Below are 14,184 nucleotides of genomic sequence, written 5' to 3'. Positions count from 1 at the left end.
GATCTGCATCAGAGCACCAGTCCAAGTCTAAGGATGGGCCTAGCAGAGGTGGAGCCATCAGAAGCAACGGGACCATCTGAGGACGGGAGGCAATGGAAGACAGTCCATCAATAGGAGAGGTTCCTCAAGCGGGAACGGAGGACCAACGGTAGCCAGCGGGAAGCCAGCTAATGGTAACATCAGCTCAGCCATGGGAGTCAAGGGGGACAGGCATCCTAACATGCGCAGAACCAAGCAGGAGAGACCAGACAGTCTTAGCATAATGGATGGTGGCAGAGGCAAAGACTGCGGAGCAGTCACTGGGGCCAAGGTCAACACCACTGGAGCACGGTACCTGGACTTATGCTCTGAGTGAGACTTCTTCGCATTGTCGGCGTGCAACTTCTCACCCAAACTGGCACGGCTTAGAGAGGAAATGTGCTTGGGGGTGGCCCCCATTGGTGAGCCACCCTTGTGCTCGTGTGTGCTTCGTATGCACACAATGCAGCTTGGGCGGATTCGGTGGTGCCACCAGTGCCAGGTGGGATGGACCAGGAGTGGGGCTGGACACCGGTGCGGATCCTGTAGCGCATAAGGGCGCATTGCCGCATCCATCAGGAACTTATGGAGGCAAAGCTCACGAGCCTCTTGGGTTCGGGGCAAGAAGTAGTGGCAGACTGTCGCTGCATGCAACAGAGAACTAGTGAGGGCAAGAAGCACAGTACTTAAACCTGGCTTGCCTGGGCATAGTCCCCTAGCCGGGGAAGAGTCCCACCAAGGGAAAGTCTTCGATTCCCATTCCTAATCTAGCAAATGGATTACTAACAAACTAATGGATGGGGAAAAACAAGGATGGACAACTATACTACAAAGAACTATATCCAGCAATAACAGAAGAAGTACAGTACTCAATGCAAGCTAAGAGCACAGAGGAACAGGGGTTCGGACTCTGGCCGTATGGCGGTAAGAGGGAACTAGAGAGGGGTTGACCTGCACGGCTTTTTAAAACCTTGGATGTGCCACGTGGTCAACGCACGATGCACGTGCAGGTCAACAGACACTACTGTGAACAATTCCAACTCTGGTGCATGTGCACCTATGATTGGAATCCAAATAGGGACCATCATTCGAAGAAGAATTTTTGGTTTTCCAACTAGACCTGGACTCAAGTAGGTTCCTCAGTGGGCTTTCTACTTACAATGCAATGATCTGGAAGTTGATTGGGTCTCCAAAAAGGATATATTTCTCCATGATACCGCCTCTTTGGGCCACATCCCATGAGTCACATGAGTCCAGATGTGCTCCATTTACACAGAATCTGGTATCTGTATTGATGGCCAGCCTCTCTGAACCCAAGATCAGGTAGCTGCTGCTAAATCCTTAAGAGCAACTTCTCAAGCGATGGAAGTCCCGGCTCTAGACCAGGATCTTTATATACCAATTTGCTGCAATTGCAGGCTGGATGTGTAGCAGAAATTGTGCAGAGTATCTGTGCAGGAGACTACAAGCTCAGGCGCAGAGTCAATCATTTAATAATTGGGAAAAATGTTCAAATGCTTGACAAATCAGAAATACTATATTCTGGAATGGCAACCAGAACCCATAGATGCTGGCATTTTGTGAGGACTACAAAACTGGCTCTTCCACTCATTCACTTAAAGCTGAAGGCAGATGGCACTGGCTACTACATCCTGCGTAGCACTGACTGTGAAATGGTCCTGATGAACTCATCAGGACAAGAGTAGACATATATATCTCTTTCTTTGAAAGGGGAAGGATGCTTAGAGTCTTTATGAATACCCATGTGGAAGTTATGGGTCAAAGGGCTTACCTACACAGGAAACTTCTACCAGTTATAACAGTATAATTAAACAGATATAAACCCCTGTGTGGACATACTTATTCCACCATACAAATGGCTTTTGGGAATTTTATTTAAATGCCTTCCCAACAAATAAGCTAAATCAAATCAAGAGGCCTTCTCATACTGCAGTAAGAGTGTTCACAAAGGAGATTATACCAGTATAAACATAGTGGAATAAATCACACCTTAGCTTATATTTGAATCTTGCACCGTATAACTTTCCTATGTAGAAAAGCCCAAAGAAGGGGAGTATTGAAAAAGTTTCCTATTGTATCAGAAACTAAGATATCTTCAATAACTCTTCCTGATCAAAGTGTCAAGAAAAACCTCTTGGCCATCTATTAAAGATATGCAGTCTTGGGAGGATAATGCCATAATGATAAATTTCAGTATTTCCATTCAGAATCTGTTTGGCTATGATACTTCCCCAATGCCCTTTATTAAGGACTAGTAAGCAGGTTCAATCTTAGGCAGGGTGATGAAGTCCTTGTAGTATTTTGGGTGCAAATAAAATTTCTTCGTTTGTCTGTTGGGGAATTCCCACTCCTGCTTAATCATGTCCTCACGAAGCAGTTGAGGAGTAATTACAGATCTCTTCTTCAAATTAGCAAGAACGTTATTTTTTCCTCCCATTGCTTGCTTGTTTTTCTATAAACACAGGAGCCTGTACAGTTAGTTCTCCTTTTGTGCTTAATTCTAGAAAACCTAGCTGAAAGTCTGAGATATCTCGTTCCAAACAGCAGCTTCAGAAATTCCCCTTAACTTTAGAGGATCTTTGAGGGGAGAATATTTCCACAGGTTTTTAAGACTTCAACAGAAGTTCTGAGGCCAACAGGATAGCCTATTTTAGGGGATGACTAAAAAATTTGCTGCCTCTTTAAGAGGCCACAGTGAGCAACATCTTCTTTTGCTGTGCCCTGGATCAAACTCCTGAGTGAAAGGGGAATCCCTGTGAGAGAAAGGGAGCATTACCAGGGTGACTATAAGGACAGAGGCTGGAGATGCGTGTTCCCAACACGTCTCCCAAAAAAAGAGTAGCCAATTTATAACCTCCTGTGGGACTCATGGAGGTGGGGAGAGGAGAGAGGATCATCCCTAATGGAAGGGGATTTGAACTGTGCAACTCCCTGCTTTCTACTTCTTACTCTTAGCCGAGTGTGAACCAACCACAGAGAACAAGTGAACCAGAGCAACTGAAGATAGATGGGTGACCAATATCTATGGAGCTGCCAGAGGTGCTGAAGTACCTTAGCTACCATAAAGTATAAAAGCTTCCATGGTGTAGGGTCACCACTGCAGACCTCTCCACCACCTCAGCATGAACCTCACCTAGGTGGTGGCTGGGAGTAGGGATTTCTTTCCTCTTGGATACTATGGAGTCAGGGAGCTCCACTGAAGCTTTCTTGGCTGGGTGTGCAAACTGTGGAAATGGGACTCCCATGCTTGAGGGGCGAGAGGCAGCCTTTTCAGGGGACATGCAAACAAATGAAACCTAATCCTTGATTCCATGCTACTACTTCTTGACCCGGTCTCAGATAAGAGAGCTTCCCTGCAGCCTGTTCAATCATAGCAACATGGATCTTTGCCTATACACTGGCCAAGACCTGAATTTCCTTACAGCTTGATCAAACACCTCACTGTGGATAATGCCAATGTGCTGGCTGGGAGCTTCATCTTTGCCTCCAGGAACCTACCAACTAAGAGCAGGGGGAGCTGCTTACCCAAGCCATCTGTCTGACATTTTGGATGTGGGGAGGGGAGTTACTGACCTTCTCAGAAAACCAACTGAAAGTTTTAAGAAAAACTTAGAAGCCAATGAAGAAACAGAGATATTTAGTTAACACTGTTTTTGAAATCCTGTGAAAAGCTGCTAAAAAGGAAGACCTGAAATCTGCCATCTGTCCAGATCTGGAGGCAGAGACATTTGGGAAATTCTTCCTGAGAGCCAGTCCTAAACCCATTTTCAGAGCCAAAGATACAGTCTGTCTTCAGTTGCTATGGAGACCGGAAAGGCCTCACTGACAATGAGCAAGGTTACCAACTGTCACAGATCTTGTGTGACACTCATGTATTAGGAAGCCCAGTCTGCACTCCCACAGCTCAACCTAAATGTCACATATCTGGCTGAGCTGCAGGCAGGATCTACAATTCCACCAGAGGCCACTACAGGCAGCTGTGGAAACTGGATTCAGGCAAACAGGCCACATGTCTGTCTGCCTTTTAGCTGCTGCTCCTGCAGGATTCAAGTGGAAAAGGAGCAGCAGCAATATAGGCAGAGAGGTGGTGGCAGCAGGTAGGTGACTGGAGAATACAGAAGATAAGGGGGGCTCAATACTAGCCCTCAGCTCACCCGGCCCCTGAACCAGACCCCAGACTCCCAGCATCCCAGCCAGATCTCATACTCCCAGAGACCCCGATTCCCTGCCAAAGCCTAAACCACCAGCCAGAACCCCAAAGAGACCCCACCCCCATCACCAGATAGCATCCACCCACCTACCTTAGCACTCCCAGACATACCAGCACGCTACCTACCCTAAGAGCATCCCACACCCAGGCCCCATCCATCCACCCACTCAAACAGTACTCATGATCCTACCTCCAACAATCCAACAACCCCAGACGCCAAAATAATACCCAGTTTCCCAACTACCCCCAGACACTCTCCAGGACCCACCAATCCAAGCGTCCCACACACCCTAGCAACCACCTATTTAGTTTAGCAATCCCAATCACACACAAGCACTCCTCACTGCTACCACCGAACCCTTAGATACCCTCCAACCTAGGTGCCAAGTTTTTGTGCAGTTCCATGTCCTACCCTCACCGCTGCTCAGGGAAGGGTGTATGGACCATACAAAAAAGTTTATAGTCATATGCAATTTTTTGCACATAGGTAAATCAGCTCATTAAATAATTTATATAAAATGTCATATGGAGCCACACAAACATGGCAACTAAGAGAGAGAATGGTCACAGTTTGTTTGTCTGTCTGTGGGGGGAGGGGAGATTGCTATTCTCTACTCTCATACCTCTCTACCAGTTCACTAACTCCTCACTATCTTCTTCTGTCCCCACCCTGCCCACTGCTGACACATCCTTACTTTCATTTACAAAGGAAAGAATGTATGTATTTTTATTATTATGTATAAAATTGACAGCTTTTCAAGTAATTGGTATAACCATAAGGGACAGTAGATTAGTGGATGGGGGAGAGGGAGAAAAATGTGGGGGACTGGAGAAGGAGAAAACCACTCTGCTATCCCCACTCCTTCATTCTCCTTCTTCTCTTTGTTTTAACACAATAAATGGTAAGATTTGTAATATTTAAAAAGTAAACATTTTCTTAAAATGTTTAATATGACTAATTGACTGGATCACAGCAGACATGAAGACTTAACCAATGGTAAAGTCTTTGCTGTGTTTTAAAGTTTTCTCTCTCTCTCTCTCCTTGTGTATTATGTGTACAGAGGTGATTCATATTTATTGTTAATTTAACAGTTGACTGAGGACAGGAATTAGTATAACCAAAAATGAGGGATGAGGGATTGAAAGAATTTACAGCCCTCATACATATAGCTCAAAATTGTAATGGTCTCTCAATCCTGATGTGTAGCACTATGTCTTGTATGGAAGCCTTTTTGTAGGGGAAAGCTGGAGACTACACAACTGAGGAAAGCAAAAGATCAGTATATACCCAACTGGAAATTATTAAAATTAATTGGGAGGAGAGGGTTAGATGCAGACATATGACAAACATTTTCTAAACCCATCACTATACTATAAAAAAGTCAACAAATATAGGAGGCTGAAAACACAGTTTTGGAAGAGAAAGAAAGGCAAGTTACTGTGTAAATTATTTTTTGAGTCTGCATGTTTATCTGAGTACATATACATTCAAGTAATGGATCAGTAGTAACCAATAATATGTGATGCAGTACTCTGTAGCATATTCTAGCATCTACAGCAGTGCTAGAGCCTTTTGAGCAGGAAACGTTGGCTGAGGAAGCACAAGATCAAAGGCAGTCATCTAATGTTCCAAAAGCAGTTAAAATGCAGTAGGAGGATACATCATGGGAGAGGTACAAACATTTACAGTTAAAGTAGAAGATGAAAAAGGTGACATGGCAAGCAAGGAGAGAAGTGGAAGTCAGATGACTTAAGCAGCGGATTTAAGGTGACAAGGAGGAGCAGGTGACAGAAGAGAGCAAAGGATCATGGTAGAAATGGTGTGTATCTTCCTGCAGATTGTTCCAGGTTAAGTAAGTAAATATTTAGAATATATGAAAGGAAATCTTTCTATTTTTATTTGGAAATTAAATGCCATTTGAGTATTTCAAAGAAGCACTATACAAGACTGTCATTTTGTAAACTGAATTATTTTATGTGGGTGTTTCATATACATTGAATTTTTATTTTAGTAAAGCAATTAGGACATTCATTTGTAATGTTAATATGAACATTACATTTTTCATCAAGGTTTTCATATGTTAATAATATATTTTCTTTCACAGAGTGGAAATAGTGTTGTCCAGATAAAGACAACTAAATGAGAGGGTTACAGAGATTAGAAAACTAACTCAAATTGTCAAAAAAAGACTGACATACAATTAGATACTGTACAGAGATAGATGTTAAAATTTTGAAATGGTAAACTCGTTTTACACATGAGTAACAAGCCTGGGATAGATGTTAAAATTAAGAACCAGTTCCTAGGCTATGTGTTTTTTTCAGATACTGTATGTGGTTGCCATTAATGTTGAAGACACTATAATCAATCAGTGCTATATTTTTGCTGTCTCTCTATTTGGAAAATCCATGTAATGACAGTGATTATCTTCTGAGATACATTCTCAAGGTCCCCTGTGCTCTTCACCCACACCACCATTTGCACCAGTGGTCCTGAGGCCTCACTCCATCTCTTGGTTCCCTATGATAATTGGTCCTCAGTGACACCACACTGTCTTCAACAATGGCATCTCAGAAACACTTTATTCCCCATCACTAATATCTTCCATTATTTTTACTCTGTTAAAACAAAATAAAACCCCACAACACACACAGAGACACACACCCTGTCATAACTATAAAGGGAAGGGTAACAGCTCTCCTGTGTACAGTACTATAAAATCCCTCCTGGCCAGAAACTCCAAAATCCTTTTCCCTGTAAAGGGTTAAGAAGCTCAAGTAACCTGGCTGACACCTAATGATTAGGGGTCTGGAGCACATGACTTATGAGGAGAGGCTGAGAGAACTGGGATTGTTTAGTCTCCAGAAGAGAAGAATGAGGGGGGATTTGATAGCAGCCTTCAACTACCTGAAGGGGGGTTCCAAAGAGGATGGAGCTCGGCTGTTCTCAGTGGTGGCAGATGACAGAACAAGGAGCAATGGTCTCAAGTTGCGGTGGGGGAGGTCCAGGTTGGATATCAGGAAAAACTATTTCACTAGGAGGGTGGTGAAACACTGGAATGCGTTACCTAGGGAGGTGGTGGAGTCTCCTTCCTTGGAGGTTTTTAAGGCCCGGCTTGACAAAGCCCTGGCTGGGATGATTTAGCTGGGAATTGGTCCTGCTTTGAGCAGGGGGTTGGACTAGATGACCTCTTGAGGTCCCTTCCAACTCTGATATTCTATGATTCTATGATTCTAACCCAAAGGACCAATAAGGGGACAAAATACTTTCAAATCTTGGGGGGGTGGGGATGCTTTTGTTTGTGCTCTTTGTTTGGGAAGTTGTTCGCTCTTGGGACTGAGAGGGACCAGACATCAATCCAGGTTCTCCAAATCTTTCTGAACAAGTCTCTCATATTTCCAACTTGTAAGTAAACAGCCAGGCAAGGCGTGTTAGTTTATCTTTGTTTTCTCAACTTGTAAATGTACCTTTTACTATGGTGTTTACCTCTGTTTGCTGTAACTTTGAACCTAAGGCTAGAGGGGGGTCCTCTGAGCTCTGTAAGTTTAATTACCATGTAAACTTATTTTCCCATCCTGATTTTACAGAGATAATTTTTACCTTTTTCTTTAATTAAAAGCCTTCTTTTTAAGAACCTAATTAATTTCTCCTTGTTTTAAGATCCAAGGGGGTTGGATCTTGATCCACCAGAAGTTGGTGGGAGAAAGGAGGGGGATGGTTAATTTCTCCTTGTTTTAAGATCCAAGGGGTTTGGATCTGTATTCACCAGGGAATTGGTAAAGGTCTCTCAAGGCTACCCAGTGAAGGGAATTAGCTTTGGGATGGTGGCAGCGAACCAGATCTAAGCTGGTAGTTAAGCTTAGAAGTTTTCATGCAGGCCCCCACATTTGTACCCTAAAGTTCAGAGTGGGGAAGCAGCCTTGACACACCCCATTACAAAATTAGAATATGGAACAAAAAATTGAACAAGGAAGAGAATGAGAGCATCTGGGCTGGCAGACTGAGTGGGTTCAGGGACAGGCCTTTTTAGCCACAGTTAGGAAAGTCTGATCTGTAGCTGGCGTGTACTTGTCTACTAAGAATACGGCTATGAAACATCTGAGGGCCATAAACCATGGTTTGCAATTCTTACAGTGAGTATCTGTGAAGCAATTCCATGCTGGAGCTATCTGCATAATCTGAATTCTTTTTCCAAAGATGCAAAGCACTGTGACAGCAGTGGTAAAAGAATGGGGGAGAGAATCAAACTTGGTGATTAAAGGGATAGATATGGTGTAGAGTACAAAAGAGAAAATCAGTAGAAAAAAAATATAACAAGAAGTAAAGCTTACAGCATGGAACAAGGAGCTGTCTAGGAGCAGTACAGAGGTCAGAAAGGTTGGTGTAATGAATATCACAAAAGCTGTGTGGAAGAGCAAACAAGGTTGAAGAATAAATAAGAGTTGGTGAGACAGTGACATACAGAGACAGACACAAAAACCAAGTCAAAGGAGAGTAGCAGAATTGGCACAACGTTAGAGATCAAATAAAGTTAACAAAAGAAACTGCAGAAGTAGAACCACACTGGTAGTTGTGGAAGTTATTCTAGACAACCTCAAGGGTAAAAGATGGAGGTTTAAAGATTTATTAATTATTATTAATTATTAATAAATAATAAAATAATAATAATAATAATAATAAAAAAAATACTCATCAACATCAGAACTGGGGGTCGGCAGGTAAAACTTACTCAGAGAGACGAACCAAATAGAGTGGCCTTCCAAAAAAAATAAAAATAAAATAAAATTTAAAAAATGAGCTAGAAGTTACAGAATGGGTGGAGGAGCAGCCTAGAGCCAACTCCATGACCTTCAGATTTGGAGAGTGAGGATAAAGAGAACCATAGGGAAGAAAAGCAACAGATGCTGAGTCAGTGAAAAAGAACCAAGTTTTGATAAGAAGTGGAAGGAATCAGAGATAAAATGGTCAGATCTTGCTGACAAAACAGGAGAAGGGGAATTTAATGAGAGATAGCAAGTAGGTAAGAAGATGGTGTTAAGAGTAATAGGAAAGGGAAGATGCTGAGAAAGAATGAAGAGGGACACAGATGACAGACTACATGCATGGGAGTGTGGAAATGGATGGGGTAAGAGAGATACACAAGCATTGTTGTGTTCCTCTGTTTTGAGGCACTGCCCACAAAGGAGAAACAGCAGCCCTCCAATTCTTAATGCAAAATGAGCACCACAAAGGGCTGACACATGATGGGAGGATCCAACGGCGTGAAAAGCAGGGCATATGGTCACACTGAAGTGCAGGAAAGATCCACTAAAAGAGAATGATGTTACAGAATCCAGTATCTGGAGAAGCCGTGAAAGATGGGGAGAGAGGCCATGGTGGGTGTGTGGAAGGATATGGCTCCAGCTGCGAGAAAGGAAATCCACTTGGCAGTTGATTCTTCTCCTGTCTTTGTCAAAATTCTGTTTCTTACAAAAGGTGTTGAATTCTTGACCCTGTTCCAGACCAGCAGAACCACCATTTAACATCAATTGAGTGAGGAGTATGGAGAGCCATATTTGTCACTGTGATGCGGTGTATAACCCAACCCTAGGACAGAAGGGGTTAAGGAGCAGTTCTGGGCTCAGGTGATTCGGTTCTGCTGTACCTGTGAAGCCTGCTCCAGCTGGAGGAGGGGCTTAAAAGGGAGCTAGGCATCTCAGGGGTTCAGGAGACAGGGCATGACAGTAAAGGAGGAGAGACTTATATTGGGGGCTCCTGAATAAGGGTACAGCAGAGGTCCTGGCCGCAAGGAACAGGCCTACAATGGCAGCTACCCCCGCCTTCAGAGAAGGGGCCAGAGAAAAGACTCAGGAGAGAGGTAGCTGGAAACTTCTCTCTTTGGCTGAGGGAAGCCTGACTGGAGATGGAGGCCGATCAAAGACTGCAACCTGCCTGAAACCCTAGGTAGACAGAGAGTGCAATGGCATCAGGCACTGGGAGTGAAACGCAGAATTTAGGCCAGTTTGAAGCTGGGGCTAAGCTGTAAAGGCGGCGCCTACCAGCTGAGCCCAGGTGTGCTGAAGATTCAGTTGTTTTTGTTATTTTCTGTTGGATTTTAAGTGAAGGATTTTAAGGCCTTGTGAGGAAGCAAGTATTAAGATGTGGCACAGGAAGGCAGCCCCGAAGCACTCCAGGGTGTTTGCTATCACTGCCTCTCATAGGACTTTGGTTAGAGCCTGGTGGAGATGGAGGTCCAGGCTACCCTAACAACTGCCCTTTTTGGGGAGGGGGCATAAACTTGGAGGAAAGGAGAGGTTAGAGACATTGTAAGTCTCAAGTCAAGGGTGTACCAATCCATAGAGGTCTGGAGGTGAGCTGAAGATCCTTTCTGTTGTGGGGTTATTGAACTCTATATGTTTTATTGGATTTTTTTGTCCGGAAGGGGGAAGATGGCGATGTGGCCAGAAGGCCAAATTGCTACCTAGTGGAAGATGAACCACCACAGCGTTGGAGTGATGGCTGGCGAGGGATGCCAGTAATTGAGGAGAACTGGGACCCAATGACCTAACCACTAGGTAACACCACCAGTAAAGCCCAGCCCTCGCCAAAGGCACCTGTTCTCAGGCAGCAACGTTTTCTAGTGCAGACATACCTTTTAATCAGTGTGCCTTTATACCTTTAAAAGCCGGATCTGAACACCTATAAGCTTCCAAAATTCAAGTTCAAATAATCAGAAACTTGGTTTTTCCTCTCACTTCATTTTCTTTTATTTATCTATCTGAGGGGGAAAAAATCTCTTTTGAACACTGTACGCTGTAGTCCAGCGGTTCTCAAAGTATGGGTTGGGACCCCAAAGTGGGTTGTGATCCTGTTTTATTGAGGTCACCAGGGCTGCTGTTAGACTTGGTGAGGCCTGGGGTCAAAGCCCAAGCCCCACCGCCCATGGCCGAAGCCCGAGGGCTTCAGCCCTGGGTGGCAGGGCTCAGGTTACAGGCCCCCTGCCTGGGGCTGAAGTCCTTGGGCTTTGACTCCAGACCCCCCCGCCTGCAGCAGTGGGGCTCAGTCTTTGGCCCCCCACTCCTGGGATAGTGTAGTAATTTTTGTTGTCCAAAGGGGGTCGCAGTACAATGAAATTTGAGAACCCCTGCTGTAGTCAAAACGTTTTTTCTCCAATCTTCCCCCTCCCCAAAAAATATTACCTGATAAATCCTGGCATTTTCCAGATACTCTAGCACGTTTAGCTCGATGACCAAAGTTCTCGGTTGCTGAAGTGGAGGCACCCTTTAACCATATAAATAAGAATTAATTAAGACATTATGGCACTTGCAAAAGTGTTCGTGTTAGCCACCTATTCCTGAAAACAAAATATACTTTATAAAAAAAAAAATATTACCTCCATACTGCTCTTTGTAGGGCAAGCTGTTCTTTTAGGTAGAAGAGTTTTTCTGCGAAGTTGGTATGGACTATTTTGTGCACCAGGACCCGATTCTTCTGCAACCATATCTGCAGGTACATCATCATCTATCAAAAGGTCAAAAGGAAATTCAGTAATTTGAATTATACAGCTTCCACAAACTCATTAAAAAAGCGTGCAGGAAGTTTTGGTATTTTCCTGGTGCAAAAGAAGCATCAACGACTTGCTTTTCTAAGCACATGCAGCCAGAAAGATGCCACAATAATCCACTTGCTGGAAGTGCATACACAAGTTCATCTTCATGTATGCTCTCTATATTTTTATTTTCAATTGTTTTCTACACATTAACCCATTTCTTTCTTTGTATTTACACAATATTTATGCTACAAATTCTATGACGTCCTTTATACTAGGGCTTACTTTAACTTTATTAAATAAATTATTCACTGTGCTAATGAAGAGTCAACTTTTAAGTTTCAGTGCTTTTTACTTCTGCATACCACTACCTTTACAGTGAAAGATACAAAAGTTGTAAGTTAACCATAAGCTATCAAGAAGGCATCTACTTTGTCATCATATGTACCACAAAATTTAAGGCTGGTTTCCCTAAGCATTTCAGGGATGGTGCATCTCAATGTGCTAGGTCTTTACTACAGAGGTGAAAAACTAGCATAGTATTATCTAAAGAGGGAAAAAAAGTTGCTTTGTTTTTCATTTATTTGGCTAAAGACACAAAGAAGATGATAGTAATAAGCGTGTGCTCCCTCCAACCCCTTAATAAAACCAAGAACAATGGTATTATAAATTTCATTTGTACGGTTTTTGTTTTATTTCATGCTAGTACCTCATGAAAATGTTCTGACAGGAATACACTTAATGCAATGAGAAAGGAATAATCTGTTTTGATACTTTAATAATTAAATCATTCATTCACGACATTGTACCACACACATTAAACAATATAAGAACAAATACATGTGGAAGTCAAAGTATAAACTTGATGCTTCTTTCTTAATTAAGAAAGAAACCTGTATCTCTTACATAGGCCTCCTCAGAAAACACACTTTCTGCTTAACTGAGGAAAGATTTTTGGACTCACCTTTGTATATCTGTTCTCTCTCATTCTAAACCATTTTAAACTTGAAATATGGAATAAAAGTGAGTGATGGAGGTTGTGCAGGAAGAGATCTACTGAGGAAACCCCAATTTTTTTGTTCAAATGTAAGATATGCTAAATAGTCTGTGGTCAATGCATTTAATCTAAGAATAAAAATAATACAAAACAAAAGCTATCTTCACAGTTCAAGATTTTAATATCATTATTTCAAAAACATTAAAAAATTATAAAATACACCTCTACCTCGATACAACGCTGTCCTTGAGAGCCAAAAAATCTTACCACATTATAGGTGAAACCGCGTTATATTGAACTTGCTTTGATCCACCAGAGTATGCAGCCCCGCCACCCCGGAGGACTGCTTTACTGCGTTATATCCGAATTCGTGTTACATCGGATCGTGTTATATCAAGGTAGAGGTGTATATGCATAATATAGAGAGGATAATGCATACTTTTGTAAGCAAAGCTACTTCAAACAGCAGCAACTAATGTGAAAGAAAATTCTAAAAAACCATATACTTCGGATGTTCTCTCCCCATTATTATTTCTCTATCCATTATGTAAACCATCACTTCTCACCCTACAAGCCTTACTGAAAAACTGTCAGGTCACAGAGATGCTGGAGGAGATGTGAAATGGACTGAGCTCCATAAGAAAACAGGATTTAAAAAATAAAAAAAACCCAGCAAGCTTCACAGCCATAATTAAACTACTCATCTTAGCTAGTTATATGGCACTTATTACCATAGTATATGAGCACCTCACAATCTCCAAAGTATTTATCTTCACAACACCCCCGTGAGGCAAGACAGTGCTAATATCCCAATTTTATAGATGGGGAACTGAGGTGCAAAGAGACTAATGATTAGATTCATGATGAAGTTGAGCGCTGCCAAACCTAACTTTTAGGTGTCTAGAAAATCACTGCAGTTCACAAAAACCGAGTAAGACGTTCAGGCTTCCTGTAAAACGAACGGTGCGTCAAAATGGGATCACAAAATCCAGCACACCAGTCAGGTCCCACCTAAACTAGCCAATGGGAGAGTCTAAGGTGAGGAGTGTGTGCTAAGCCCTGCCCCTCTCACAAAGATACGTGCCTGAGTCCAGGCTGCAGGGGAGGCACCTCCCTCTGCCTGGGATTCTCAGCTGCAAACTCGCTCTTGGCATTAGGAGCCTATGCTGTTTTTGCAAGAAGCTGAGGTGCGGGGAGCTCCCTCATAATAGACAAGAGTTCTCACCTAGGATGTGGGAGACCCCCAGTCCCTCCTCCATGTGAGTGGGAGAAGGCATTTAAACAGGGATCTGCCACCTCTCAGGTGAGCTCTGGGATATTCTGATGGGGGCGGGGGGGGAGAAAGAGGTTCCATCAACCTCTTCTGCTGAAGATATTCCACCGTGGATAAATAATGTTTAAAAGTTATT

The 14,184-nt window shown here is 42.9% G+C and overlaps 1 protein-coding gene across 10 annotated transcripts in view; it reads right to left on the bottom strand.

The window, feature by feature from the left end:
- The window catches only part of FBXO11 (F-box protein 11), a 186,846-nt gene that overhangs the window by 97,955 nt on the left and 74,707 nt on the right, over nucleotides 1-14,184 (bottom strand). For 9 of the 10 annotated variants that reach the window (XM_065590759.1, XM_065590754.1, XM_065590763.1 and 6 more), the window contains 2 exons: nucleotides 11,623-11,750; nucleotides 11,429-11,510 (listed from right to left, as the gene is read on the bottom strand). In XM_065590759.1, the coding sequence (XP_065446831.1) occupies nucleotides 11,429-11,510; nucleotides 11,623-11,750 (210 nt within the window). The remainder of the gene's footprint in view (nucleotides 1-11,428; nucleotides 11,511-11,622; nucleotides 11,751-14,184) is intronic. The other variant, XM_065590764.1, reaches the window with a different exon arrangement.

The sequence above is a fragment of the Chrysemys picta genome, chromosome 3, assembly GCF_011386835.1.
Source record: "Chrysemys picta bellii isolate R12L10 chromosome 3, ASM1138683v2, whole genome shotgun sequence".
Classification (NCBI taxonomy): Eukaryota; Metazoa; Chordata; order Testudines; family Emydidae; genus Chrysemys; species Chrysemys picta.
This window is presented reverse-complemented; position numbering and strand designations above follow the sequence as displayed.